This window comes from Abrus precatorius, unplaced genomic scaffold (assembly GCF_003935025.1).
Source record: "Abrus precatorius isolate BTA unplaced genomic scaffold, Abrus_2018 Scaffold2, whole genome shotgun sequence".
In the NCBI taxonomy this organism is placed as follows: Eukaryota; Viridiplantae; Streptophyta; class Magnoliopsida; order Fabales; family Fabaceae; genus Abrus; species Abrus precatorius.
The window spans coordinates 31,085,091-31,112,767 of record NW_020874362.1 but is presented as its reverse complement, the minus strand read 5'-3'; the positions used below and the strand labels follow the sequence as shown (position 1 = coordinate 31,112,767).

The following is a 27,677-nucleotide window of genomic DNA, read 5'->3' as shown; positions in this document are numbered from 1 at the left end:
TGAAGCCTCTTTGTTTACATGTACAAATTATTCTGTTGGCAAATTGCACAGTTAGATATTAATACTGGAAATCTATACAGTTGGAAACTTGCATGTTATTAATACATAATTTTGAAACGTCTTTTTTAATATTTACAAATTACCTGATGTGCATGTTATTTTGAGACATCTTTTATTTAAGAACAATGTACAAAACATAACAAGGTTATTTTACACACCACAGTTAAACAATCCAAACATTACACCCCAAGTTGTTCAACAATATGACAGTTAAAAAAAGATATTTCATTTATGATAACTCTGGTTACATGACTAAAGCCACCATCAAATACATACCTAAAAAGAACAATACTTAATCAGATTTACACAAGTACAAACTTTAAATTTACAATAACTAAACACAATTGTAGAACTTTAAAACTAATTTCATATTACTGCAGTGGACATAAATTATATTTTAGCCTATCATGACAATATACATAAACAACAAGGTAATGATGGCCCAAGAAACTCCAACTGTGTAACATAGAATCAATCTCTTTGCCTTCTCACATGCAAGTTTCATTTCTAACTTTACAATTCTACGCACATGCTCTTGAATGATTGTTGAAACCTCATTCAAACAAAGACATTTCACTTCCTTAGAAACTCTATCAGCCCATTCAAAGAACTTACAAGACTCCTTCAACTGCACATTTCACACACACCAAATGTAAGAAATATTTTTGAACTTGATGAACAATATAAAATCCTACTCATGAAGGATATTTATTACTTACTTTCCAATTCAAACATCTCCAAAATGCCATTCCATGATTTTTCTTACTGTTGGAGGTTAATAGGACCACCAATTTTTGTTGCCATTAATTTTGTTGCTCCAAAACCCTTCTAATGGCTTCAATATTGCTGAGGAAGAAGACGACGTGCAGCAGGAGATTAAGGTTTTTCACTATCTGTCCTAAACATATAAGAACGAAGTGAGGTTAAAAATTTGGAATTTTTCATTTCTGAAAATGACCTACCTCAGCAATTCATTTCAGCAACCCACTTAAGCAAGTATGGCGTCATGTAGGCAAAAGTTAGCTCAGCACTTAACAAAAGAGGTTACCAGCAAAAATCATTTCCTAATTTCTTACTTTAGAATGACCACTTCCTAACAAAAATATTTGTAGAGACTAATCACAAAAATGCCTATATTTATAAGGATTAAAAATATAATTAAGTTAAAAAAAATTAGTAGGCTAATAAATTAATAATCAAACTCACTTAAAATTAAAAAAAATAAAAAATACAAAAATTAACAAAAAAATATTTTATGATAATAAAAATTAATATTTAATTAATTAATAAATATTTTTTATTATAAAAATAAACCTAATGGGTCAACTTGTTCGTTGACTTATATTTTGACTAGTTAAAATATAATAGATTAAGTAAGCCAACATAAATAAAGTATTTAGTTTCATTAAATTTAACAAATTAGATGAGTTGATTAGATAGACTCAATCTAATATAACAACTCTAATTACTGTTGAGTCAAATATCACTATTATTTTATAAATATTAAATTAATATACACATGATAAATTATGTAAAAATATTTAATTAAATAAATTTTTATTTAAAAAGTTTATAAATAATTTTTTATTTCTTAATCTATTTTTAATTAGGTGTTATTCTTAAAATTTTATTAAATATATGGATTTAATTAAAAATTTTAATAGACTTACAAATTAAACTATTAGTTTAATTAATCAATGAATCTTTAAGTTATTTTAAATTTTTTATTTAATAAAATCCTAACAAGAAGATATTGAAAATGTAATTAAAAACTTAAAAAGTTATTTATAAATTTTAATTTAACCTTTAGTAAAATATAAGAAATAAATTAATATGTACATACATGTAATTGCAATGAAATAGAAAATTTTTCTAAACGACGTCGTTTATGTGTAGAAGTCTATCCTCTCCATCCATGACTCCATCGTCGCTTCTCATCCTCACTATCAGTCACCACTGTGAGGGGAGTCCTCTCCCGTTGGCGCTTCAACTTTGAGCGCAAAACCTTCTTTGTTTGTTCGCACGCATAAGCTGAACAACAACCCTTAGGTAACACCACTAACACGCATTTGTTAATTTACCCATTTACCTGCTTCTGCTTGTTCGCTATATAATTTTTCATAATTTTATAATGTAGGGATTGCGATAGATTTTTTACTGCAAAATTTTTATGCAAACTGAAATGATATCAAATAAAATAAAAAATGCTAATATATTTTAAAAAGTGTTAATTTATTGTTTTATTTTTGCCACTTGCCAAATTGTGAGTTTTCAACGGTTTTGCATGAGTTGAGCTGAACAAAAATTGTTCTTTAACTTGAATTGATGTAAACTTCATGTTGCTCTTCTATTTCATTCTGTTCTCTTGATGGTTTTTGCATATATGAGCTAATTTTTCTTTTGTTATTTTCAAAATAAATGATATTTTAGAATAATATGGAAATCACAAGCAGCCATAACAGCAGTAGCATGATGTGGTTTTTCAAAGATAGAGGGTTTGATGATAACTCTGTACAAGGAATGTTTAGAAAATGCAAGCGCCTTGAGGTTGTGCATCAGGAAAGAGCTAATGAAAATTGGGAGTATCTGAATAAAATTGGGATTCAGGAAAGGAAATTGCCCGCAATTGTTTCAAAATGCCCCAAGATTCTTGCACTTGATCTTAATGAGAAAATTGTGCCCATGGTTGAGTGTCTCAAGACACTAGGAACAAAGCCTCATGAAGTTGCTTCTGCCATAGCCAAGTTCCCTCACATACTCTCACACAGTGTGGAAGAGAAGCTCTGTCCCCTTTTGGCCTTCTTTCAGACTTTGGGTATCCCTGAAAAGCAAATTGGGAAAATGATACTGCTCAATCCTAGGCTTATCAGCTATAGCATCGAAACAAAGCTAGCGGAAATTGTGGACTTCCTTGTTAGCCTTGGTCTCAATAAGGATGGAATGATTGGAAAAGTTATAGTCAGGGACCCATATATTATGGGTTATAGTGTTGATAAGAGGCTCCGCCCTACTTCCCAGTTTCTCAAGTCAATAGGTCTGACAGAGATGGATCTTCAAGCAGTGGCAGTGAATTTCCCGGCAATCTTGAGTAGAGATGTGAACAAGGTTTTGGTACCCAATTATACATATTTGAAGAAATGTGGATTTCATGATAGACAGATAGTTGCTTTGGTGGTTGGTTTTCCTCCTATCCTGATCAAGAGCATCCAGAATTCCTTAGAACCGAGGATCAAGTTTTTGGTAGATGTAATGGGGAGACAAGTTGATGAAGTCATTGATTATCCTTGCTTCTTTCGCCATGGCCTGAAGAGAAGATTAGAGTCGCGGTACAAACTTCTAAAAGAGAGGAATTTAAATTGTAGCTTGAGTGAAATGCTGGACTGTAATAAGAAGAAGTTCCTCATGAAGTTTGGCTTGTTAGAAGGCTACGCCTTGAGTAACTAGGTCACGTCACTGTTCTAATTTTTTTAATGATTATCATAATTAGTTAAATAGTTTATTAATATTTCTATCCTCTGATGTGGAGTCCCTTAACTTCCAAAGGTTTTTGCGATTCCATATATGTCTGACCTGTTCAAATTCACAACCTTGTCATCTGTTGTAACTATGAAGATAGGTTATCCTTTGTATCTATGACTGAGTTATGTTTGCATGGCATGGATATTTATGATTCCTGTGTCCATCATCTGGTGTTGGTGATGAGGTCCTGTAACTCCTATTACCGTACCTGATTGTCTTACTGTTAATTCCATGTACTACCAAAAAAGGTTTGAGTAAATTCCAACAATATTTGATTGAGGGTCATCAAATAATTGCTTTTACTAATCACGTAACCTGTTACCTTACCTGAATTGTTATACAGTTAGTTCCATGTACTACCAAGAAAGGTTTGAGGCAATTCCAACAATATTTGATTATCATCAAATAATTGCTTTTACTAATCCTGTATGACTAATATATACAAAAGCATTACAGGTCTACCTTAAGTACAATTGAGGTCACAATGCTTGGTTTCTGATATTCAAACCAAGCACAGTTGCATGACTCTAAACGAATTTGAAGATTGAAATGACTTTAGAGCATGAGGCTCCCAACATGTGGGACCTTGAGAAAGTAGAGGTATGCTGTCTTATCCCTACAGGCAGAGAGGTCTAGGATATGAACCTGTCACCTCCAGGCTACAAGGAAGCATCTTCATAAGGCATGCCCTTAAACACACTAAAGAATTTTAAAAAATTGCCATTGTCTTTTGAGGATAAAAGTATAGGTTTTTCTTATTTTGTCTAAAGAACAAATATAGGATTGTTTGCACATAAACACATGTTAGTATAGAGATATAGTGTGCATACAATTTTTTTGCTTCAGTTGTAAGTCATAGAGCATTGCCTTTTCTGCATGATTAGGAATTGAAAAGCGCAATGTTGAGTAGGATCACAGAGGGCTCAGCTAGAAGGTATTTGCGTTTTATCATAATGTATTATGGAGTTTGATAAAGTTCTGAGTGTATTTTTCCCTCACCATCTAAGAACTTGTAAATTCTGTCTGATTTTACATTTCAGAAGGGAGTATGCACCTCACACTTGTTTAGATATACATTCTGTTCCTCTTATTATCACGTAGCAGTTAAGGTTTTCAACATTACTGATGTTAGCGTAAAACACTGCTTTGACCTTTTGTCAATCTTCGTGATTCTCTTTAAATAATTTGTTCAACATGCTACGGCCATTGGCAATAAAAATCAAAATTTCAATAGCTACTGTGGGATAAGCTGCTTGCTGCAATAATAAATTATGATCCTTGCAAGTAGTTTGCCAAATCAGATGTACTGAAGAGTGTATGAAAATCAACTTGAATGCTTGAATTAAAAAGAAATGAGATGTTCCTATTTATCGTCAAAAAGCTTGCGAGTCAAATTTACTAAGCAGAAGCAAGTTGCATTTCATTTTAATCATACGGTCGGGTATTACAATACTTTTTTATCCGAATTCTATGCTAGACATGCTGCTGCTGCTACTTCCTTTACTTTTTGTTATTTTTAGGGGGTGGAGGGGAGGGGGAGGATACATAATTCTATTTTTACTTTTGAAGTATATTCTGTAATCTAAATTTTCAGTAATGTGGCACAATTGTATGTGCCCTTTTTGTACTGGTTGATGGTTGACTCTTCATTGCTGATGCAAGTGAAGCTACAGCCTCTCCAACTTTCAAGAATATGTTATCTGCTCGTATGAAAGCATTAGCTTCATTTGCTTTTTTCAGCTTTTCTGTGACCTCAGCGAGAGGATTCACCAATACTTGCTGTTGTCACAACTCAAATGAATTAGTCGAATTTTAGGTTTGAGACGTATCGATCAAGGTGTTTAAATAAATTAGTATGTTTCAGAGTTTATCATCCTTGCCTCAACACCCTTCTTTCCCAATCTAGCAACAACATAAGAATTCACAAGTACATTTGCTAAGTAATTAAGCTGATAGTAATTTGTACCTGTCTCAAAAATTGCCAGTGCTACCATACTAATGATTTCAGAAGCAATAGTAAGAGTTGGGATGAGAGAAGGGACTTACTACACTGATGCCTTGATTTTGAGCCTTAATTGCAAAAACCGGAAGAGTAGAGATGATGGCAGTCACGAGAGTGTGGTTTCCTTATACTCTGCACCCATTTAATTATTTTGATGTGAGCTAGGTACCTTTGAGAAGAATTTATAACAACTTATGAATATAACTTACCATTTTCGAGACAATTTTTTAACTTATTTCAATCAAGTTATTCAAAATAGCCTATCACAAAATGTTATTTTTAGCTTATTAAAAATATATAGATAAATATTTGGTTTAAGCCTTGTGAATAGTAAAAATTTGTTGAGTAAATACTTAATTAAATTGTTTTTACAGAAATTTCCTTGATAGTATTACCCTGTTCTGAAGTATATGCATGAGAAACATGACTATGTCATTTTAATTACACAACAGCAATGAGAAGTTATGATATGTAGGTAATTGTCAATAGTTCAAACAGACCTGTCCAAGAACAAAAAGAAAAAAGTAAGTTGGTTTTAGTTTTAGTTTTAAAAAAAACCAGAGAGATACTATTTATATAAACTTACTGAAAAAAAAAATATTAATATCACTTTCTTTGACAATTTCTTTTGAATACATTTTGTTATTACCATGTAAATCCTACTAAGAAAAAAAGAGGGGCAAATTTTTTAGGCAAAACCAAGAAATGCTCAGTAAATAATAAAAAAATATCAAAGATCATATTGAGAATATTTATTTTATGATTTTTCTAATGTGTACAATATTTTACAACATAAAAGATATAAGTAAAGAAAATTGTAAAAGCTTGATAAAATTTGAAATATTTGTAAGCTATGAAGTTAGGGTTTGAAGAAGAAAATTTTAATTTTTTTTATTGTCAGTGAAATTTAATATTCAGTTGATTAGTTTCAAATAAATTTTAATTTAATTTATAAACGTTTTAAGTATAAAATGTGAATTTAAGAGTTTTAACTAAAAACAATAATAAGGAAAGACTAAATTTATTAAATTGTAAAAACAAAAGGCTTAATTGAGGAAGAAAATTTACATAAAATTTAAACTAAAAAGATGAAAGTGAAATTAAATATCTTTAAAAAAATTAAAAGTGTAATAATTTTTACTTTTTAATTCCATAAAACGTGTACACAAACAAGCATATACATAACAATTTATTTGGGGTGGGCCGGCAGTGTCTCAAACAAATCAAGATGGCCACAAATACCTTTTTCCAAAATGTTTTGTAAAGCAAGCCCATGTTAAGTTGTTAACAGGGTTTTTTCAAAACCCTAAAAACCCTACTTCATTGCACCTAGTCACTAGAACCTTCCACTCCGATCCAGAAACCCTGCTTCCTACGTTTTTAAAAACGCCACACTCCTCTCTTGTCCCTGAAATCACACTTCTACTTTGCCCACAGAAACAGCGTTTGAGAGAAGGAGATGGCAAAGCGCTTGATTCCCAGCCTCAATCGCGTTCTTGTAGAGAAAATTGTCCCTCCTTCCAAAACCACCGCCGGCATTCTCCTCCCTGAGAAGTCCTCACAGGTTTTAACTCTCACTGTTTTCAGCGTTTTTGGTTTGTCTCCTTGTGCGTGAAATGGGTTTTCGTTTGTTTGTTGAACGAACCTTGTGTGGTTTTGGAACAGCTTAATTCGGGAAAAGTGATAGCAGTTGGACCCGGGTCACGTGATAAAGCAGGAAATTTGATTCCGGTGGCCGTGAAGGAAGGTGATCACGTGCTCTTGCCGGAGTATGGTGGCACCCAGGTTAAGCTCAACGACAAAGAGTATGATTCGGAATCTTGTTCTGTTTACTTTCGTTATGCGTGAGAGATAGCGCTTTGGATTGAAATTTTACGAGCTGGGTTTCTTTTCTGTTTTGCAGGTTCCATTTGTTTAGGGACGATGACATTTTGGGCATTCTGCATGATTGATGTCGTGTTTGGTGTTTGTCTGAAACATGGAAATTCTGATTGATTAGAAAATAATTTAATGTCATGGTTAAGAATGTAACTTGTTGCAAACACTTGTGCCAGATTTTGTTTTTAGAAATTGATGTTGTTCTGTACTTTGGAAAATCGGAATGGGACTGTGCTTCTTGCTTTGCTGTCGTGGTAAAATGTTGTTTTGCCGTCTCTGCAACGACTAGATTTTGCCCTAAAAATTTGAAACTCCAGGATACTAACTTTTTATTTCGAATTCTTTTAGACTGTTGTATTATTAGACTTATCGTCTATAAAAATCATCTAGTTTTTAATAATATAATCAGAAAAACATAGTTCTTGATTTATAACAATGGAGATATTTTAGTATTTGTTTACATTTTTGGAATTAATTTAATGTATTGTGAATTCTTTTTATCTTGTTAGTGTCCCTATTTTAATAATTGAATTATGCTATTAAGTTGCATACCTGGGCAAACATGAGTGGAACCAGTGAATTCGAGAATGAGATGGAAATATTTGAAGGCCAAGTGACATGGCACAAAGGAATAGGTAGGTGTTTGAAACCGATCAAGGTGTTTGGAAAAGGATGTATAAACATAAGAATGTTTTGGCTACTAATTTTCTTAAAATATGTTATTTGTAAAAAGCATTCTAAGCTATTTAAATTTTTAAAACTTGATTTAATATAACTAAAAGTAAAAAGATTAATATTTAATTAATGTTAAATATTAGATTTGACATTTCATTGAATCAATTTTGATAGTATATTTTCGTTAACAATAATTTTTTACAAAAAATATTTATTATATTCATTTATTTAATAATAAACGTTACTTTTTCATACATTGTTTATGAAATAATAATATAAAAAAATCAAAATTTAAAAGATAAAATATAGATATTATCAGTAAATAAGAGAAATAAATTTACTTTGTTTTAGATATTAATATAGTTTTATGTATAGATATTTGTGTAAAATAATTTTTTTAATGTATTTCATGTATAAATGTACTTTTAATACATTTAAATTTTTTAATATCAACTCTATAATAATTAAATTATATTATTCTAATTCAATGATAAAATAAATAGTAAATAATTTTTATTAAAAATATAAAAAAATTACGAATTTTAATAATTGACTTTGTCAATAGATATATTTATACTAATTTTTTAAAATAAATAGTTATATGTGAAAAAAAATATTTTTTACAGTATAAATATTTATATATTTGTAAATATATTTTTTATTTAAATAAAGTAAATATTTATATTAATTTTCTCAACCCCTTATTTTTTTTTTAAAATAAAGAAGTATAAATTAAAAAATACAATATTTTTCAAAATAAAAGTAAAACTCTTAATAAAAAGTAAAAATGCTTGATATTGCACATTATAGATTTTTTCACACACTCAAAGTTATTTAATAAGTAATTTTATATAATTAATTCAAATTTTCTTATATACTACATCGAGATTATTATTAATATTTTTTAGATTATTCACTTTAATTTTTAATTCTTATGTTATAAAGTAAATTAAATTAAAGAAAACTAAAAATATACTAATTTTATAATTTTATTTTTTTAATATTAATATTTTATTAAAGATAAAATTAAAGTACAAGGGGTATTTTAACTAATTATGTTTCTGAAGAGAATTAACAATATATGTTAAGCGATCATTAATTTAATTCACATACTCAATCGAATTTTTCAAAAGTCATATTACAAGCCCCTTTCAAAAATGATACTTGATAAAATTAACTATTTCACTAACATTTAACATATTGTTATTTTAGAGAATATTATTCCGTTGAAGATAAATTATCTATATTATTTCAAACCACACCATTACAACTTTCTTCCATTTCCTTTTTTCACATTGAATTCCACATATGCTTAATAATGCCTCATGTAAATTTTCAGGCAAGCATATATTGACACTAAATCATAGAAATAAAGCAATGCAAAGAAAAATTTCAATACATCCTTATTTTTAATACCACACAACCCACAAGCTTCTAATGAAATTATCAATCTCCGTTTAGTTAATTTTCACTACACTGAAATCGCATTAAGTAATAGATGTCACATGAATACTACTACTTTCCTTGCACTAAACTTTCAAATTTTGCGTAATGTTTGCACTAAACATATCTCCAAACTGTTACCTGTAATAAAGAAATTATGAATATAGTGATAAGCAGATTGAATATTGTAGTCTTTATTACCATCACACTTCATATCAACATAGCATTCATATTTTTCTTGGACCTCTTACTTTTCATAGTCTCACACAACTAGTACCGTAAATTCTCTTCCTATGAAAACAATTGCCTTGTCCAAGGAATTTCTCATACTCATTAGCCCATTTCAAATTACCCATTATCCACCACCCGGGCCTACTTACTTGTCACTACTAAAAATAGCCTTAAGTATAAATTTGCTTATGCAATACTTTTCACCCATTTATCTCTCCAAAAACTAAATGAACAATTATTGCCAAAAACTCAGTAACATTAGAATCTATCCACTTATCAACTTGCTTACAAACCCACTCCACAACCCTTCACCAATCCAAAGCATTACAAGTCACTTCTAAAGAAACTAACATATCAGCCTCCCTAAGTTTTTAGAATGAATTTCTTTTTTTGTTTTTCCTTTTTATACTGCACTGTGGCTAATGCCTTCTTTAGTTAAGCAGACAGCCTGTGGCCTCTTCCCCCCAAAAAGGATATAGAGGTTTCATTTTTGAATCACAGACTTTATCCTCTCAATTGGAGAGGCCTCTAGTCCCCAATTCTATTCCTTTTTTTGTTCAGATCAAACGGTGGTGAGCAATCGATCGAGAGTAAGGGATGTTAGCGCTTTGATCTATACCGTGCCCGTAACACATTAAAACACAGCGAGCTTGAAAACTTTAATCTTCTCCAAACCCATTTATCCAATAAGTTAAAATTAAATCATTCTATATTTCTCACTCTCAAACCGCCCTCATTCGTTGCATGCATACTTTTTCCTATTTAACCTAAGCTGTATTTTATGATTCTTTCACGCCACTCTAAAGAAACTAACAATGAATCTTCACTACTTCCTTGATGGCACTTGATAACATTTTTCAAAAAGATAAATAATATTGTGGAACACTATTTAGAACAACATTAAGAAGTATTACTCTACTCCCGATGAAAATGTATTTGTGCTTTTAATATGTTAGTTTGTAATTAAGCACCTCAATAAGTTTCTGTCAAGTACCTATTCTCGGTTTGTCCCAAACATAGATACCAAAATACCAAAAAGACAAATATCCCACCTTGCAATTTAGAGAGCGAGATGTCATATCTAGAAAATCACTTATCACATTCACCCTTACAATATAACTCTGATGAAAATTAACTTTAAGCCTGGATATAAGTTTGAAGCTTCATAGAATAGCTTTTGTCATCTACAAATTTCGCTCAATTGCTTTGCTTATAATCAAAGTATCATCTATAAATTGTAAAAATGAAATTTTGGGTACATCACTAACTTTCACCCCAGAAAAAAGTCCTTTTGAGACGATACTCCTCATTAATTCCCCCCAAACTTTCTACTGCAAATAAAAATAAGGAAGGAGATAAATGATCGTCTTATTTAAGGCCTTTACCAATCACCACTTCCTCCGTAGGACTCCCATTAACAAGGACCAATAAATGATCATCATATAAGCAAGCCTCCATCTAGCTTACCCACTTCTCTCCAAAGCCAAACTTTCGTAACATATATAACATATATTTTCAATCTATTAAATTGTATGCCTTTTCATAATCTACTTTCAACAAAAAAAAAAGAAGCAGTTATTTGTACTCTTCTTAGCATAATTCATCACCTCATTGACAAAAAACACATTATCTAACATGTTTATCGCTAATATAAATGCCGATTGTTGCTAATTTATTATGCCTATGAACACACCTCACATTCTATTTGCAAATACCTTTGAAATAATTTTATAAAGACACCCTAATAAAGAAATAATTCTACACTCACTTACTCCTTAGATACTCTTCGTCTTTGGAACGGGTTCTAGAAAATAGGAAAGCAACTCTTTAAAAATCGCGATATTCATATGAAATTTTATAAGCATTTGCATTACCTCACCCTTTGTGATATGACCTCAAACCCAATTCCTAGTTAGCTATGGCTAATATATACAAAAGCATTACAAGTCTACCTTAAGTATAATTGAGGTCACAATGCTTGGTTCATGCTATTCAAACCAAGCAGAGTTGTATGACTATAAATGAATTTGGTGACTGAAATGACTTAGAGCATAAGGCTCCCAACAAGTGGGACCTAGAGAGGGTAGAGGCCAAGCATAGAGGTCTAAGATATGAACTTGTCACCTCCAGGGTACAAGGAAGCATCTTTACAAGGCTTGCTTTTAAACACACTAAAGAAATTTTTAAAAATTGTCATTGTCTTTTGAGGATAAAAGTATAGTTTTTTGTTACGTTGTTTAAAGAAAAAAAATATAGGATTGTTTGCACATAGACACATGTTAGTATAGATATATAGTGTGCATATAAATATTTGGCTTTAGTTTGTAAGTCATGGAGCATAAATGCTTTTTTCGCATGATTAGAAATTGAAAAGTGCAATGTGGAGTAGGATCATAGAGGGCTCAACGAGAAGGTATTTATATTTTAAAATAATGTATTTTTGAGTTTTATAAAGTTCTTACTATTCTTTTCCTGCACCATCTAAGATCTTGTAAATTCTGTTTGATTTTACATTTTAGAAGGGAGTATACAACTCACACTTGCATAGACATACATTTTGATCCTCTTGTTATCTTATTGCAGTTAAGGTTGTCAACATTATTGATGTTAGCATAAAACATTGCTTTGACCTTTAAATAATTTGTTTAACATGCTATAGCCATTAACAATACAACAATAACTAAGTTTTATCTCATTAAGTAAAGTTGGTTACATGAATTACATGACGCCATTTAGTTCGGTCAAAAACTAAACCTTTAGAAATCCAGTTAATCCAAATATTTCGTTTGATAACTTCGTCTCAAGTTCTTTTAAATTTTTCTTGCCTCCTCTTTCACCTCTAAAGGCCTTCTCTGCACATGACTAAACTACCTTATACGATTTTCAGTCATATTTTTTACTATAGGTGTTAATCCAATATTCGTTCGTATACTATCATTTTATATTCTATCTTTTCTCATGTGTCCACTCATCTACCTTAACATTCTCATTTCTATCACTCTCACTTTTTCTCATATTGTTCCTTTAAGGCTTAGCATTCACTATTATATAGGATAGCTAGTCATATTACAGTATAGTAAAACTTTCCTTTTAGGTTGATAGCTACTTTACAGTCACAAATAACTCTTGATGCATTTCTCCATTTTGACCACCTAACTTTTATTATGTGACTAACATCTTCATTAATTTTCCTATCATTTTGTATAATCCATGTAAAGTACCTAAAACTGAAAACTTGTGATATAATATCCTCTCCAAGCTTAACTTTCAATGCATGATCCTCATCTTATTTTTTTGTTAAACATATAATACATGTACTCTGTCTTACTTCTATTCAAGCGAAAACCCTTAGATTCTAAAGTCTCCCCTCATAATCCAAATTTAACATTAACTTCCTTTTTTGAATCCTCGACCAACACTACATTATCTGCAAATAACATGCATCGAGGACAAGTAAGGACTCAAAGCGGAGCCATGTAAACCTATTCCAATGGAAAAGTCCTTAGATATGTCTCTAGAAGTTCTCACACATGTAATTACTCCCTCATACATGTCTTGTGTAGCCCGAATATGTGCGAAACAAACTCCTTTCTTTTCTAAAGCCTTCTATAACACTTCTTTTGATACCCGATCATATGCCTTTTTCAAATCAATAAAAATCATGTGTAAATCCTTTTCCTTGTAGGGATATTTTTCTATCATCTTTTTGTAGAAGATATATATATTTTGTTGTAGACCTTCTTGACATAAAATCAAATTGATTTTTTGCAATCTCAGTTTCTTTTCATATTCTATGTTCAATTACCTTTTCTCATAACTAATCAATGTGACTCATGAGTGTAATCTCTCTATAGTTTGCACAATTTTGAATATCACCTTTGTTCTTGTATATAGGAACCAAAGTGCTCTTCATCCATTCTTCTGTTTTATTCTTAGATCTCAAAATCTCATTAAAGAGTTTAGTTAGTTACTTTAGTTCTTAATTTTTCAAACTTTTTTAATTCATCTTCTTAAGAGCTTCTTTTACTTCTTCAACTCAAATGTTAAATTTAGCTTGTTCGTTTGCATGTCTAATCCTGTTAAATTTTCATTTGCTCTTTTTCCTTCATTAAAAAGTTTGTAGAAATTTTATTGATCTTTGATGTCTTGATCCAAAACTAAAATTTTTCCTTCTTCATCCTTAATTCATTTAAATTAATTTAAGGGTATGTTTGTTTTCTATTTTTAAAAGAGTTTTTAATTTTTTTCTAAATATAGTATAAATTTATACTCTGCTTTTGGTAAGTTTAGAAAACCTCCTTCCCTCGTACTTCATCCCAAAGTCTTGATAGAACCCTTCAAAAGCTACGACCATTGGCAATAAAAATCAAAATTTCAATAGCTATGTGGGATAAGCTGCTTGCTGCAATAATAAATTATGATCCTCGCAAGTAGTTTGCCAAATCAGATGTACTGAAGAGTGTATGAAAATCAACTTGAATGTTTGAATTAAAAAGAAATGAGATGTTCCTATTTATCGTCAAAAAGCTAGCGAGTCAAATTTACTAAGCAGAAGCAAAGTTGCATTTCATTTTAATCATACGGTCGGGTATTACTTTTTATCCGAATTCTATGCTAGACATGCTGCTGCTGCTGTTACTTCCTTTAATTTTTTTTTTGGGGGGGAGGGAGAGGATACATAATTATATTTTTACTTTTGAAGTATATTCTGTAATCTAAATTTTCAGTAATGTGGCACAACTGTATGTGCCCCTTCTGTACTGGTTGATGGTTGACTCTTCATTCCTGATGCAAGTGAAGCTACAGCCTCTCCAACTGTCAAGAAAAGGTTATCCGCTCGTATGAAATCATTAGCTTCATTTGCTTTTTTCAGCTTTTCTATGACCTCAGCGAGAGGATTCACCAATACAAGCTGTTGTCACAACTCAAATGAATTAGTCAAAGTTGAGATTTGAGATGTATCTATCAAGGTGTGTAAATAAATTAGTGTAAGTTTAGCATCCTTGCCTCAACACCCTTCTTTTCCAGTGTTCCTTTCAATTCCTTGAAAAGCGTGACTCCACTTGTGTCTATGGCGCTCACGGCTGATAATTTCAAAGAGATGTGATACTCATTAATTTTCTAATTGGATGAATACCGTGTGCAGGGTATGAAAGTAGATGAAATCATGAAATATGTTCACTGATAGGCTTGGAGAAAGTAGATTGTCAAAATACTATTACACTGTAACCAACTCAAAACTGCTTTGTGTGAAAATGTAAACATACAAGTGATTATGTACTCCTTAACCTACTAATAAGACCAGTATGCTAGGTGCACCCATGGAACTTAAATGTACGTGTGGGAGGTGAGAACATCAATATATTACAGCTAGAAATTGATTATTTTATAGTCTTATTAGCACTTCTCTTTTCCTTGGTCAACAATCCGATATTAAGTAATTAAAAACGGAAATGTTGTATAGTTGGAAAAGGGATTCACAAGAAATCAAGACAACATGAAACGTCACCTTTCAGAAACTCATTACCTGACATTTCCAAAATTAAAAATTGAAGGCTCGAGTGTTCCTTTATGTTGTCTTCTTCTTCTTCTTCAATCCATCTTAATGTTCTAATATAGCATACCAATAATTAAGTAACAGTGAAAACGATATTAATGTACCAAAATGAGATTCACATACTTGATAAAATTTGCAAAGTTGAAACTAACCTCTCGTTGAGATATGTGATGTTAGCAAAATTGATGGGAGCCTCAATGCTTAAAATAAGAAAACTAGGTATTCTTGTGGCATCCTTATATTGATGAAGATTTCTATATATGTCTGTCCCTGGTATCTTCCCCAACATTACTGTTTTAGGCCTTGTAATTTGCAGGAGTATCTTAAATATTGATAACCCGACCTGATCAATATCATTGCCACCCCTTTGTCAATTAAAAAGAACTCCTATATTTTGTTCTACATACAAAGAAGGGTGCTGAAACCGTCCACAGAAAAAGGTTTTCTTTGTATTCTAGTCACTTCCTTGTTTAAAATGCAGAAATAAGATTTATGTAAAAGCACTTGGTGTTGTTGGGCAAGAACTAAAAGCTACAACTACAAGTATCAACTGTCAAGGGAATTAAAACCTTTATCAAGAAAAAACTAAAATTTCAGCTTCTAGGACCAAGTTTGAGCATACATATATACTAATATAGTAAGGTTTTATTGGAAAACAAAATAAAAAAAATGTAATAAATGCTTCCTTTCTTAATAAAAACTTATTAACATTTTCCTTGTAACATAGCTGTATATAGCCTTGTTGGTATCAAGCAAATCTGTAATAATAATGTTCACAATGATAAATGAACTTACTGCAAGAGCAAGACCTTCCTGGACAGAGATAAAAACAACACCCAAGAAAGCAGTCAACATCACAAGGAAATCATATTTGTCTATCCTCCAAATGCTACAAGCAGCAGGGATATCAATGAGGCCAATTACTGCAGTGACTATGATTGCACCCAATACAACATTAGGCGTGTATTGAAACAATGGCATAAGAAAAAGGAGTGTCACCATCACTGTCACAGACATCACAATATTTGACGCAGCTGTTTTTGCACCTGCGTTGTTATTAACAGCTGAGCGGGAAAAAGCACCTGAAATTCATATTGTACATGTGTAAGTATGTGCTTCTGATGCCACCACTCATTTACTCAATCTTATGATTTATTAGTCTTCATTTGGAAAGGTTTTTAGGACACAAAAGAGAACCTGTGGTAATGTAGCAGGAAGTGAAGGAGCCAACCACATTCATAAACCCAATTGCCATCATTTCCTTATTTCCATCAACTTTGTAGTTTCTGAGAGATGCAAAAGTCCTTCCTACTGCAATACCTTCCTGTTAAAAAAATCACTTATCCATTGTGTCACTCATAAAACCAACTATAGAGGGGTAAATATTGTATGTTACACATTTTCAATTATTGGATGGAATTATAGTATGTTCCACTAGACTTTGTGTTATTCATTTGGATCCAAATGAATTTTTACAAAGAATATGTTAGAAAGTATGTTGTTAGAATTTTTTTATTAAAAATTTATTTCAGATGCTTCCAAATCTTTAGAGCATGATTAAAATTAAATTAAATTAAAGAAAGTCAGAAATAAAATAAAAGAAAAGAGGAAAAAGAAAAATGTGAAACTTACAGTGAGGGACAAAATGCCAGTGATAAGGCCAGTTTTCATGACTAGGCATAGGTGATTTCCATGCAAGCTCAACATATCCCACGAAGGAGGATTTATACCTTGTTGCAATTTTCCAATCTAGCAACAATAAAAGAAGACAAGTACATTTGCTAAGTAATTAAGCTGATAGTGATTTTTACCTGTCTCAAATACTGCTAGTGCTACCATACTAATGATTTTAGAAGCAATAGTAAGAGTTCGGATGAGAGCAGTGGCTTACTACACTGATGCCATGATTTTGAGCCTTAATTGCAAAAACAAGAAGAGTAGAGATGATGACAGACACGAGAGGAGCTCCAGCTGAGACCCAAAATAGCTTTGGTTTCCTTATACTCTGCGCGCATTTAATTATTTTGATGCAAGTTAGGTCCCTTTGAGAAGAGTTTATAAAAGCTTATGAATATAACTTAGCATCTTGGTGACAATTTTTTAACTTATTTCAAACAAGTTATTCAAAATAGTCTATCACAATGTTATTTTTAGCTTACTAAAAAACATATAGATAGATATTTGGTATAAAAAAATTTATTGAATAAATACTTAATTAAATTGTGTTTACAAAAAATTTCTTAATAGTATTACCCTGCAATCGTTTTGAGGGAAGTGGCACACCACATATGCATCAGAAACATGACTATGTCATTTTAAGTACTCAATAGCGAGAAGTTAGGATATGCAGGCAATTGTCATTAATGGATACTTTCCAAGATTTGCAGGTAATTGTCATTAGTTCAAACAGGCCTGTTCAAGAACATAAAAAAAAAATGTAATTTGGTTTTAGCTTAAGTTGAAAACAAAAAAAACTACATAAATACTATTTATAAAAAATTATTAAAAGAAAAATATTAATATTTATTTATTTGAAAAATTCTTTTGAATACATTTTATTATTACCAGGTAAATCCTGCTAAGAAAAAACGGGACAAATTTTTAAGACAAAACCAAACAATGCTCAGCAATTAATAAAAAAATTATCAAAGATTATGTTGGAAACATTTATTTGACGGTTTTTTTTAACATGTACAGTATTGTACAATATAAGATTATATATATAATAATTTTTTGTTAAAAATTATAATATTTAATAGTATTAATGTATTTAATTACACTATATTTTGTAAATTTTTATTAAAAAACTACTATATATAATTTTGTATTTTGTATAATATTATACATATTAAAAAAATAGTCTTTTTATTATACAACACACCATGCTGCGTCACTTTCAATCCTGTGGTTGGTGTATGTCAGTGAACCTGAGTAAAATAAATCTTCTCAATAGTTAGGATCGTTTATTTTACTGTTAAAATACATGTTAAAAGATATTTAAAATATATCAAATTTCATATAATTTTAAAATTTATAAATATGTCATTTAAAATATAATATTTATTTATATTTTAAAAATATATTATCATTAAAATAAAACATTGAGATAATGTATTTAATAATTTTTTATAAAATTAATTTATTTAATAAAATAATTCAAACTAACAATTGAATTATTGAATTAATTAATTTTTTCTTTTATAAAATGTAATTAAAATTTATAAATATTCAATATTGATATATATCAACATGTTTTATATATAATAATAATAATTAAAAATAAAATTTAGTCAAACTGGCAATATTTGTAACGATTTCGTAGACTTTGGTGAGACAGCCATTTTTTAAATGGTTCTTTGTAGGTCAAATGCGTTTAACTGATCAGACAATTTTTGGCCGCCGTAATTCAGCTTGCAGTTTTATGTACATGTCTATTTGTTCACTTTTCTTAAAAATCAATAAAAGAAAATGTTTAGTTTTCCTTGATTTCTTTAATGAATATTCAAAATTTTCAAAATAAAATTAAATATGATAACATGCTTACGAATGAAATTTAAAAATAACGTTAATTATTTTAAAATTAAAAGTTCTAAAAGCTTATATTTTAATTTAAGTTTTTCAAATTTTATTCATATTTTCTCATATAATATATACATTTTTTATTATTTATTTGCATTAGGTTTTGCTCCCCACCATTGTTTCTAGAAGGATATTTCTAGGCTTGGTGTATGCCTTCAGAACATAAGTTAAATCCTTCAAAATTTGATCCAAAAAGAGAGGGTAATTACTTCAAATTAAAATCTATGACAGATGCTAATGAATATTTTTGTGATACTCATTAAAAAAGAAAATAAAGAAAAATGTACATTTTATTGTAAATATCAAAGTTATGTAATATTTATTTTTTTTAAATAATTTAAAATATTTATTAAATATTTTGTTATACCAAATACTTTAGAGTAATGAGATAATATTTTAGTATAAAATAGAAAAAGTTTCCGGACTTAGATAATACCTATAAAAAAAACTTACATCTCACCATAAAAAAATAAGTAAAAAATTAATCTATAACTTATTAAATTCAAAATACTTTGCTATTAGAATACTATAATCATTTACTACGTGTTAATTTTTCCGATTAATGTGAAAGTTACTTATCCATTAGACGTGCACATTTGCCCTTTCTAGGTAATTTTCCAAGCACACACTTGAGTTTTACTACCGTGAGTCACTAAATTAATTTTTTATATTGAAAAATGTTTTATAACTTATTCAAATTAGTCATCATATTATAAGAAAAGTCAAACCTTTAATTACAATTTATTCTAAAAGAGTAATTTTTATTTCTCATCATGGTATTTATGCATTTTAGGATAAAAAGAAAAGGATTAAAAAATGTAATAAAAAATAATGCAATCAATGTGAAAATAATTTTTTAAAAAATGTTGAATATATGGAAAAAAAATCAGTGAGCCAAACTTTTTTAAACTAATATATTTCTGGAGAATATTCCTGATTTCGCTTAAAAAAGTTCAATAGTTTTTTTATTAAATATATAGAATAAAATATGAGTATATAATTTAATATAATAAAAAAACATAATGAAGATAAGTTTCCAAAAAAATCATTGATATTGTAGGAACAAATAAAAATAATAATATTATATAAAATTTTATATAAATAATATATTTTTTAAAAAATTGCAAATATGATTATAAGCGCATACGAGTAAAATTGTATAATTTAACTAATGACTTTTACATTTAAAAAAAAAAAACTAATGCTTAGGAGTAAATAAATATTTCCACCAAAACATACAGGTGGATTGAATTCAATAACTAAGCTTATAATTTTCATATCTTGTAAAAGCAGAAAGAAATTAAAAAAAGTATGATACAAAATTATTTAATATTCTTTTTTACTAATTAAAAATATTTGATGAAATATATTAAAATAATTACAAATTTTTTTATAACATTTTTATTATATATTAAATGAAGAAAATGTTAAATTTATTTATATTATATTTAACATATTTTTTTATAAAATTATATAAAGGTTAATAAAACTATTCTAAGAGATGTAATATATTTTAGAGGAGTGCCAAATTGTAAAAAACATTATCTTTATATTACTAAATATGTATATTTTTTTATTGATTAAGTATAAAATAAAAAAAGAAAATTTTGACAGAAATAAAAGAAATGTGTGTTATTTTACAGTTTCAACGCAAAGAAAACAGTTTCATATTATTCAGCATTTTTGTAAGATATTCATGATTGCTGAACTTGGCCAAGAAAGTCGTCCGGTGTACGGGTTCAGGTTAATACAGGATGATCTTGAAGATTACTACACGACTTCGAATCAACTGTGTCAGTGTGGTGGCCCTGAGGTGTTACAACCCTGAGCCATAGGGGGCCTCCATGTGTTTGATAATAGGTGCCCGTGAAACCATGTTGTAAGGTACATGTTCATTTCACATTCAAGTAGCACCATAAATCCAGTAAAGATTGAAAGTGAAAAGGATAATAAATGACATAATAAGGAAAAAAACGAGATAAATGGGGTGTAGAGATGTATAAAAATATGATATATTATTATTAATTATAATTTATTCCATCATAAAGAAAGAAAAATATAATAATATAGTATAGGATAATTAATTAATGCAATAAAGAGAGATCAAAAAATTATTGCAGTACTGTCATAATGATAATCGAAGATAAATAACAAATAAAATAAAAATGTGTGCCATGATGATAATTTCAGTTGTGTCTTTATGTGGTCTTGTCCTGTTTCTTGGAAGTTAAGTTGCTTCTTAAAAGTGACTTGAGTGGTGTGTGTGGGAAATAAATTCTAGTAAGACAAAAAAAAGTGCATACAAAAAAGAAAAAGAGAAAGAAATGATTGAAGAGAAAATAACGTACGACGTGTCTTGCTAATAGTAGTAGCACCAAGAAGCAAATGCCCATCAATATTGTTTGCCATGACCACTGCAGAAAAATCACAAATAACTTTTCTGTAAGAGAGAATACAGAGATAACTCCATTTTAGCCAAAAGACAAGAAATGGGTAGCAATTGGAATTCTGTGTGCCCGTGTGGTGTGTTTGGTGTGTCACGCTGGGAGGGTAAAAAAAGTAAACGAGTAATAAGTAACCTCATGTGTATTGTGAAAAACAGAACTCATGACAGGAACCAGTGTCATTTGATTTGTGAAATGTGTGATTCCAAGCAAGCTCTTGAGCTGTTGAAGAGAAACAATTATAGCTGCTCCAGCCATGAACCCAATCAGGATGGCCTTAGATAAAAAATCAATGATAAATCCTAGCCTGTAATAATTTAACACAACAGTTCATATACTTATTCATATTGCAAAAGAATTAAAATCTGCCTAATATAGAAGTAATTACCTAAGAATTCCAAGAGAAGCTTGAAAGAGACCAGCAAATAATGTTGAAGTAAAAGCTAGCTGAAGAAACAAAACTGGGTCTGTTGTGGGAGACACTTCCTCTCTCAGCATGGATCCCAACACAAGAGAAGCAATAGAAACAGGTCCTACAGCAAGGTCCCTTGAGCTTCCAAGAACAGCATAAACAAGTGGGGGAACAAAACTAGAATCTGAAATATATGCAAGACCAGATCATAAGCATGTAACATAAATTAAGCACAAATTATAAAATAAATAAATACACTTACAAAGTCCTACAATTGGAGGAAGATTTGCAAGTTTAGCATAACTGATTCCCTGAATGAAAAGTGCATAATTGAATAAGATAAGCAAGTTAAGATTTATGAATGTTTTTATGACTAAAGTAGAGAACTTAATGAACAACCTGTGGGATGGCTAAGCTAGCAATAGTGAGGCCAGCAATAAGGTCAGATTTAAAGAGTTTGAGGCTGTATTTAGGACCCCATTGAAGAATAGGAAACACATATTGAGCAGCAAGGACTAGTTTTTTCTGAAGTGGTTGACCTTTGAATTGGCGAAGCGGATCATCAGGGAAAAAAGTTTCCTTGAGTCTGGCCTTGAGCTTCTGTAGGGTGCTCTTGTGGGGTGGTGGAACAACTTGGTGTATTTCCATGGTCATTTCTAAGCAATGGGAATCCATATTGGAGGCATTAGGCTCCATTGAAGAAAAGGTGTTTTAAATGATGTGGTATGTGGCTTATAGCTTCTTGTGGTTTGAGCAATGATGCCTTTTATGTGAGCCTCCCTCCCTGACCTACCCCAGTAATCAACACATATGCAAAACCGCTATAAAACAAGATCGCACCTATATTTATCAACTAAAATACAAGAGGATAAAAACAATAAATTTGAGATATATGTAATTTCAGAAATCAATAAACGAGAAAGGTTAGCAGTAGCTAAGCCTGTAGAGGGGACTATACGGTTCAGTTTATATTAATTCTACACAATCTCCTCACGAATTTGGACACATATATACCATTTCCAACCAGAAATATGAGGCCCCCCAATATATTTTTTTGAAGTCGTGTTAAAATCCCAAGCACTTACAAGACTCAATGCAGAAGTTGAGGAGTGAAATCATCACTTACAACAACATTCAACTTTCACTCGAATATTTCTTGCATCAGAAACATCATTGGCAAAATGATTTTGGCTCATATTGTACTAACATGACGTAGGCCTTTGATGAGTTTCTGTTGCATCGTTGTTTAGATGGAGTTCTGGTTTCAATAATTAATGCCGTGTTTAAGAAGGAATTTTTACTTATATTTGTCGGTTTCTTAGCACAATTCAACCAAACAAATTAGGTTCTTTTACCCCTTCCATATCCTTGGTTTGGGGGGGTTTGCTTTAATCATATATATATAACATATATCTGCTATATAATTTAACGAGATTGTTTGTGTACATGTATATTTGTGTTTGAGTCTATCGCCTAACTCACCGAGTCCAGGTCAAGCTGAGCTTATTTGGTAAATACAAGCTAGGTTAAGAATTCTTTAAAAGCTTATTTAGTTAAAAATATTATATATCAGGGTATTAAAAAAAATATGTTGATTTAACAGATTATAGTATTTATATTATTATTATTTGAAATTATCTATTTATTTTTTTATTTAAAGGCTTAAATTCAATTACTTATATATAAATATTTAGCCATTAAACCAAGTAGGTTTGTAACTTTATTTAATAAATTTTGTTATAAAGTAGATTTTTTAAATATACTTTCGAATTAGACTGACTTTTAAAAAGATATGGTCAAGTGATTTTAGACTTAAGGCAGAAAATATTTGTTTACTTTTTCCTGCCTCAATGGAATGCCATTCTAGCAAATTCCATTCCAGAATTCCTGTTTTTATCTGTTCTAATGATTCTAATAACCAGCTCATTTAGCACACGTCTTATCATATTTTTGCTTTTAAAAAGCCAATATGAGTGTGGGCCGTAACTATTATAATTCTTAATCGTTTAATTATAATTTTAAAGTTATCTTTAACTACATTATTTTATAAGTTTGAGTAATTAGTTATATTTCTACTTTACTTGATTTTCTGTAGAATAATAAAATATTAAAAGCATTCATAAGATATGATAATAATTGACTATGTGAATATCATTTTATATCTTAAGAGCAGTATTATTACAAAATTAAAAAAATTATTTATTATTATTTTTAAATTAATTATATTTATAAAATACTTAAATTTAAATTAACAATAAGTATTTCTTTTTTATTTTACATCTCTTTCCACTTTAAAATACATGAATGACGTGATAGAAAACCACACACCCTCACCCCGTCAGTAGAAATATAACAGATAGAAATTACATTTACCTGGTAAAACACAAATGCATTAACCTTGATTTTGATACATTTGTGTGTTGTTCAACCAAAAATAATTTCATAAAATAGATTTTCTTATTTTAATTAGGATAATGAGATTTTAAATCACGTGTAATTAAGAAGTAAAACAGTTTGAGAATTTCCTTGTAGTTACATATAACTTCAACAACTTAAGAACAAAAAGTTAAAAAGTACATTCTATTTGGCTAATTTAAAAATCTTAAACGTATACCTCGCCTAAATAGGAGGTAAAGAGTTATAATGATTCATTAAAAATTAGCTACTAAATTTATCATAATTAAATTTTTGTAAATGTATAATAAATTATAAAATTAATTAAATTTTAATCATAATTTTTTTTTATATATAAATCTTCAATTTTTCTGTTTAAAATGAATTTGTGCCTGTTTATTCTGAATTGACTGAACAAGATATTCAAAATTTAAATCAATATAACAAAAATTTTAAATCAATTTTTATATTTCCGATTTATTTCTAATATGACAAGAAAAAGCAATTATGCTTATTCATTTACAAGAACCAAATTACTCAGGAAGGGTTTTGCAATTGCATAAATAGCCTGTAGAATTTAGATAGAATAAAGAAACAAAAATAAGCTCGGTTAAGTGTACGATGAAAAGGTCGGTACCTTTCTGCAAAGGATAAGCATAATGTGACCAAACAAATGACAGCACATGGCAGAAAGCAGAAACGTGCCATGTTACAAGAGCTTCTTGTAATTCTCTGTACCCAATTCCTATTTAGCTTATGACTATGAAAATATTCTATACATTAGGTTTAGTTTATAAGATATGGGAGAAAGAAGAAGAAGAAATTTGTAACCCAAGAAAGAAGAAATAAACACCTCATGCACTGTGTCTCGTGATCATTTTGCTTATTTAACTTTTTAATTTAAAGGTTTGCACCCCAAAATCCGTACACCCTTCTGTTGTTTCTACTGGACTCTGGAGGCAACATAGTCTCGGGCAATATTCGACCAGAAACCAATGTGACGGTTCATTCTTTCATGCTGACCAGGTGTGTCCATTAGCCAACGGAATTGTTGCTGATACATTATTAGAAAATAGGTTTCATAAAAATATTTGAAGTTGTTAATTTTAAATTATTTATATTTATAAAATATTTTCATTTAAATTAAAGATAAATAAAATTTCACTTTTTTATTTAAAATACTTCAATTTATGAAAATTAAAATTTTAATGTATAATTAAATTTATATAATAAAAATGTATACTATTATTTTTTGTTAAAATTATAAAATTTAATGAATTAATAGCACTAAAGGATTTTTTCAGACAAGATAACGTGACTTAAATTTTACACATTAGTTGTGCAATAATAACTTGATTTGTGCAAGAAGTCAGAACTCTAAATTAATCTAAGTATGATTTATGCTCAAAATTGTAGAGACTTAAATGAAACATGTCACATAAAAATGATGACTTATACATAAAATTAGAGCATAGAACATAAGTCAATCAAAGTAATATCAGTATGTATAAAGTTAATAAAACTTACACGAAATATAAATCATTTACAATTTCAAACATATATTATATTGTCTTTAAGCGATTTATGTTCTTTCGACTTCAGTTTTAAATATAAGTTACATTACTCTTATAGTTTTTGAATTTAAATTGCACCACTTTGACTAATTTATAAAGAAAAAAAAAAGATATATTTCAAATTTTTACTAAAATAAGATGTCTCTCAAATTTTTATTTTATATTTAGAAAAAAAAAACCTAATTTATAAGCAAAACGTGATAGGTGATATGATTAAAAAATAAATAAAATTAGAATTTGATCTTCACTTCTTTTTCTTTTTTACAATTTAGTATTTTAACTTTATTTTTTATTTTAATTTAATCTTTTAAATTTATTTTATTTTGATTTTTAAAATTTTCAATATAATTAAATAAGTTAATTTTATTTTAATTAACTATATTTAATATTTAATCATCATTTTTATTTTTAATTATTATCATATTTTAAATAAGTCATTATCGTGATTATTTTTCATCTTTTAGAATATGATTGATAAAATTAATCATAAAATTTATATAATTAAAATAAATAAAAAAATCAAAAATATGATTTTGAAAAAAAAAGTAGAGATAAAAAATAAAAATAAAAATAATACAAAATATAATAGTTATATTATAACGTAGATGAGATATATACTTAAACAAACAGAACAAATATTAAATAGGATTTTTTATAAGCATGTTAAAAATAATTTGTTAAATGTTGATGAAAAATTAATAAAGAATAATTTTTATTAAAAATTTATGTTAAAATATATTTAAAATATTTATAAATGAGTATATCTATTTTTCATTCTTTAACTACACTTGTCAGCATTTAAAAATAATGATAAAAATGGATATGCGTGCAGCTTATTTGACCCAGTACAAGCAAGAGAAGAGAAGCAAGAGAGTCGTGCAAATTAAGCCAAAACATATTTAAAAAATTTTCTCAAAAAAAGGGAATTTGTCCTTGTCTTTTTGGACCAATGCCATTCAGTGTTCAGCATAATCCTCACTGAATAGATTGAAAGAATGTGCAAGAGATTCTTGCCCCTTGAAGGTTTGTCCTTGCTCACCAATAGTTAACTTAACCCAGTGATCTCATTGATATGTCAATTTTTCAAAGATATATTCAAGGTGAGAAGAGCATATTGAATTTACCAAATTAAAGCTTAAGTTTTCTTTTTCTTTTTCTTTATATTATTGGTTTTGATAATCTTAATTTTAAGTTTAAGCATTTAATTTGAAATAATACATTTTTATTAAAATAAACTATTATTATATTTTAAATTTTAATGAATAATAGTTTATTATTGGATGTCAATTTAAACTCAATTTTAAAAATTAAATTAACAGATTATTATTTTTCGTAAGAGTCATTTATTTTGACTTAATATGCTAAATATATTTTAGTTGCTATTGTCATGCTCAGGTTGTAATGGCTAACTCAGATTGGTAGTGTTGGTATGTATTGAATCATATTTGCCTTTTATCTTCTTCTTTTTTTGTGATAATCATGTTATTTTTGAAAAAATATAATAATTTTTTTGTGCAATTGAATTGTTCAAAATTCCTTAACCATCAATAATTCTCCTAATTAAATTGTTTAAAATAATAAAATGAAACAATAACTAACTAAAAGTTAAAAAAATATGTAATGTTTATTTTAATAATAACAAACAAGAAAATAAGTAATTATTATTCTTAGGTCATATACCTCATAATGGCAGTGTTTGGATTAACTTATTTTAAAAGAATAATTTTAACATTTAAAAAAAATAATTATAACCAAACTTGTATAAACTTGGTAATATATTATGAGTTTTAATTAAAGGACTAATTTACCTATATTATTGGTAATGTATTTTACTTTTAAGTTCTTTCTACTAGAAATATAGTTGCAATGGAAATTTTTTCTGTTAAACTAAGCTCCAAAGTAATATATC

General features: G+C 29.0%; 3 protein-coding genes across 6 annotated transcripts; 2 read left to right on the top strand and 1 right to left on the bottom strand.

Annotated features, from left to right (window-relative positions):
- Positions 1 to 1,975: 1,975 nt before the first annotated feature.
- On the top strand, positions 1,976 to 4,711 carry LOC113860233 (transcription termination factor MTERF6, chloroplastic/mitochondrial). Its single transcript, XM_027492934.1, has 2 exons — positions 1,976 to 2,109; positions 2,491 to 4,711. Exon 2 carries the CDS (start codon positions 2,497 to 2,499, stop codon positions 3,502 to 3,504), a length of 1,008 nt encoding a protein of 335 aa, XP_027348735.1. The 5' UTR covers positions 1,976 to 2,109; positions 2,491 to 2,496; the 3' UTR covers positions 3,505 to 4,711.
- A 262-nt stretch (positions 4,712 to 4,973) lies between these two features.
- LOC113860232 (probable sulfate transporter 3.3) lies at positions 4,974 to 23,036 on the bottom strand. 4 transcript variants are annotated; one of them, XR_003503706.1, is made up of 16 exons: positions 22,815 to 23,036; positions 22,200 to 22,456; positions 22,063 to 22,111; positions 21,777 to 21,984; positions 21,524 to 21,695; positions 21,293 to 21,358; positions 17,257 to 17,370; positions 16,998 to 17,114; positions 16,563 to 16,689; positions 16,161 to 16,447; positions 15,518 to 15,708; positions 15,336 to 15,418; positions 14,816 to 14,892; positions 14,497 to 14,720; positions 14,429 to 14,457; positions 4,974 to 5,061 (listed from the first exon to the last, which is right to left on the bottom strand). XR_003503706.1 is itself a non-coding variant. In XM_027492933.1 (14 exons), exons 1-13 carry the CDS (start codon positions 22,494 to 22,496, stop codon positions 14,532 to 14,534), a joined length of 1,977 nt encoding a protein of 658 aa, XP_027348734.1. In that variant the 5' UTR covers positions 22,497 to 22,746; the 3' UTR covers positions 14,412 to 14,457; positions 14,497 to 14,531. The 4 variants fall into 4 exon arrangements, 1 of the variants encoding a protein (XP_027348734.1); XR_003503705.1 differs by having other exon boundaries at positions 4,975 to 5,061; positions 22,200 to 22,653; XR_003503704.1 differs by having other exon boundaries at positions 4,975 to 5,061; positions 22,200 to 22,621.
- On the top strand, positions 6,924 to 7,623 carry LOC113860234 (10 kDa chaperonin, mitochondrial). Its single transcript, XM_027492935.1, has 3 exons — positions 6,924 to 7,145; positions 7,247 to 7,386; positions 7,485 to 7,623. The coding sequence occupies exons 1-3, from the start codon at positions 7,041 to 7,043 to the stop codon at positions 7,531 to 7,533; spliced, it is 294 nt and encodes a 97-aa protein (XP_027348736.1). The 5' UTR covers positions 6,924 to 7,040; the 3' UTR covers positions 7,534 to 7,623.
- Positions 23,037 to 27,677: the final 4,641 nt, after the last annotated feature.

Bases quoted from the DNA above. Each gene is read 5' to 3' on its own strand.
- LOC113860233 (XM_027492934.1), top strand. From the start codon at position 2,497: ATGGAAATCACAAGCAGCCATAACAGCAGTAGCATGATGTGGTTTTTC.
- LOC113860232 (XM_027492933.1), bottom strand. From the start codon at position 22,496: ATGGAGCCTAATGCCTCCAATATGGATTCCCATTGCTTAGAAATGACC. The intron at 21,359-21,523 runs GTTACTTATTAC...ATTTTTCTGCAG, and splicing joins TTTTTCACAATACACATGAG to TGGTCATGGCAAACAATATT. The intron at 15,709-16,160 runs GTAAGTTCATTT...GATATTGATCAG, and splicing joins AGGAAGGTCTTGCTCTTGCA to GTCGGGTTATCAATATTTAA.
- LOC113860234 (XM_027492935.1), top strand. From the start codon at position 7,041: ATGGCAAAGCGCTTGATTCCCAGCCTCAATCGCGTTCTTGTAGAGAAA. The intron at 7,146-7,246 runs GTTTTAACTCTC...GTTTTGGAACAG, and splicing joins TCCCTGAGAAGTCCTCACAG to CTTAATTCGGGAAAAGTGAT. The intron at 7,387-7,484 runs GTATGATTCGGA...TCTGTTTTGCAG, and splicing joins GTTAAGCTCAACGACAAAGA to GTTCCATTTGTTTAGGGACG.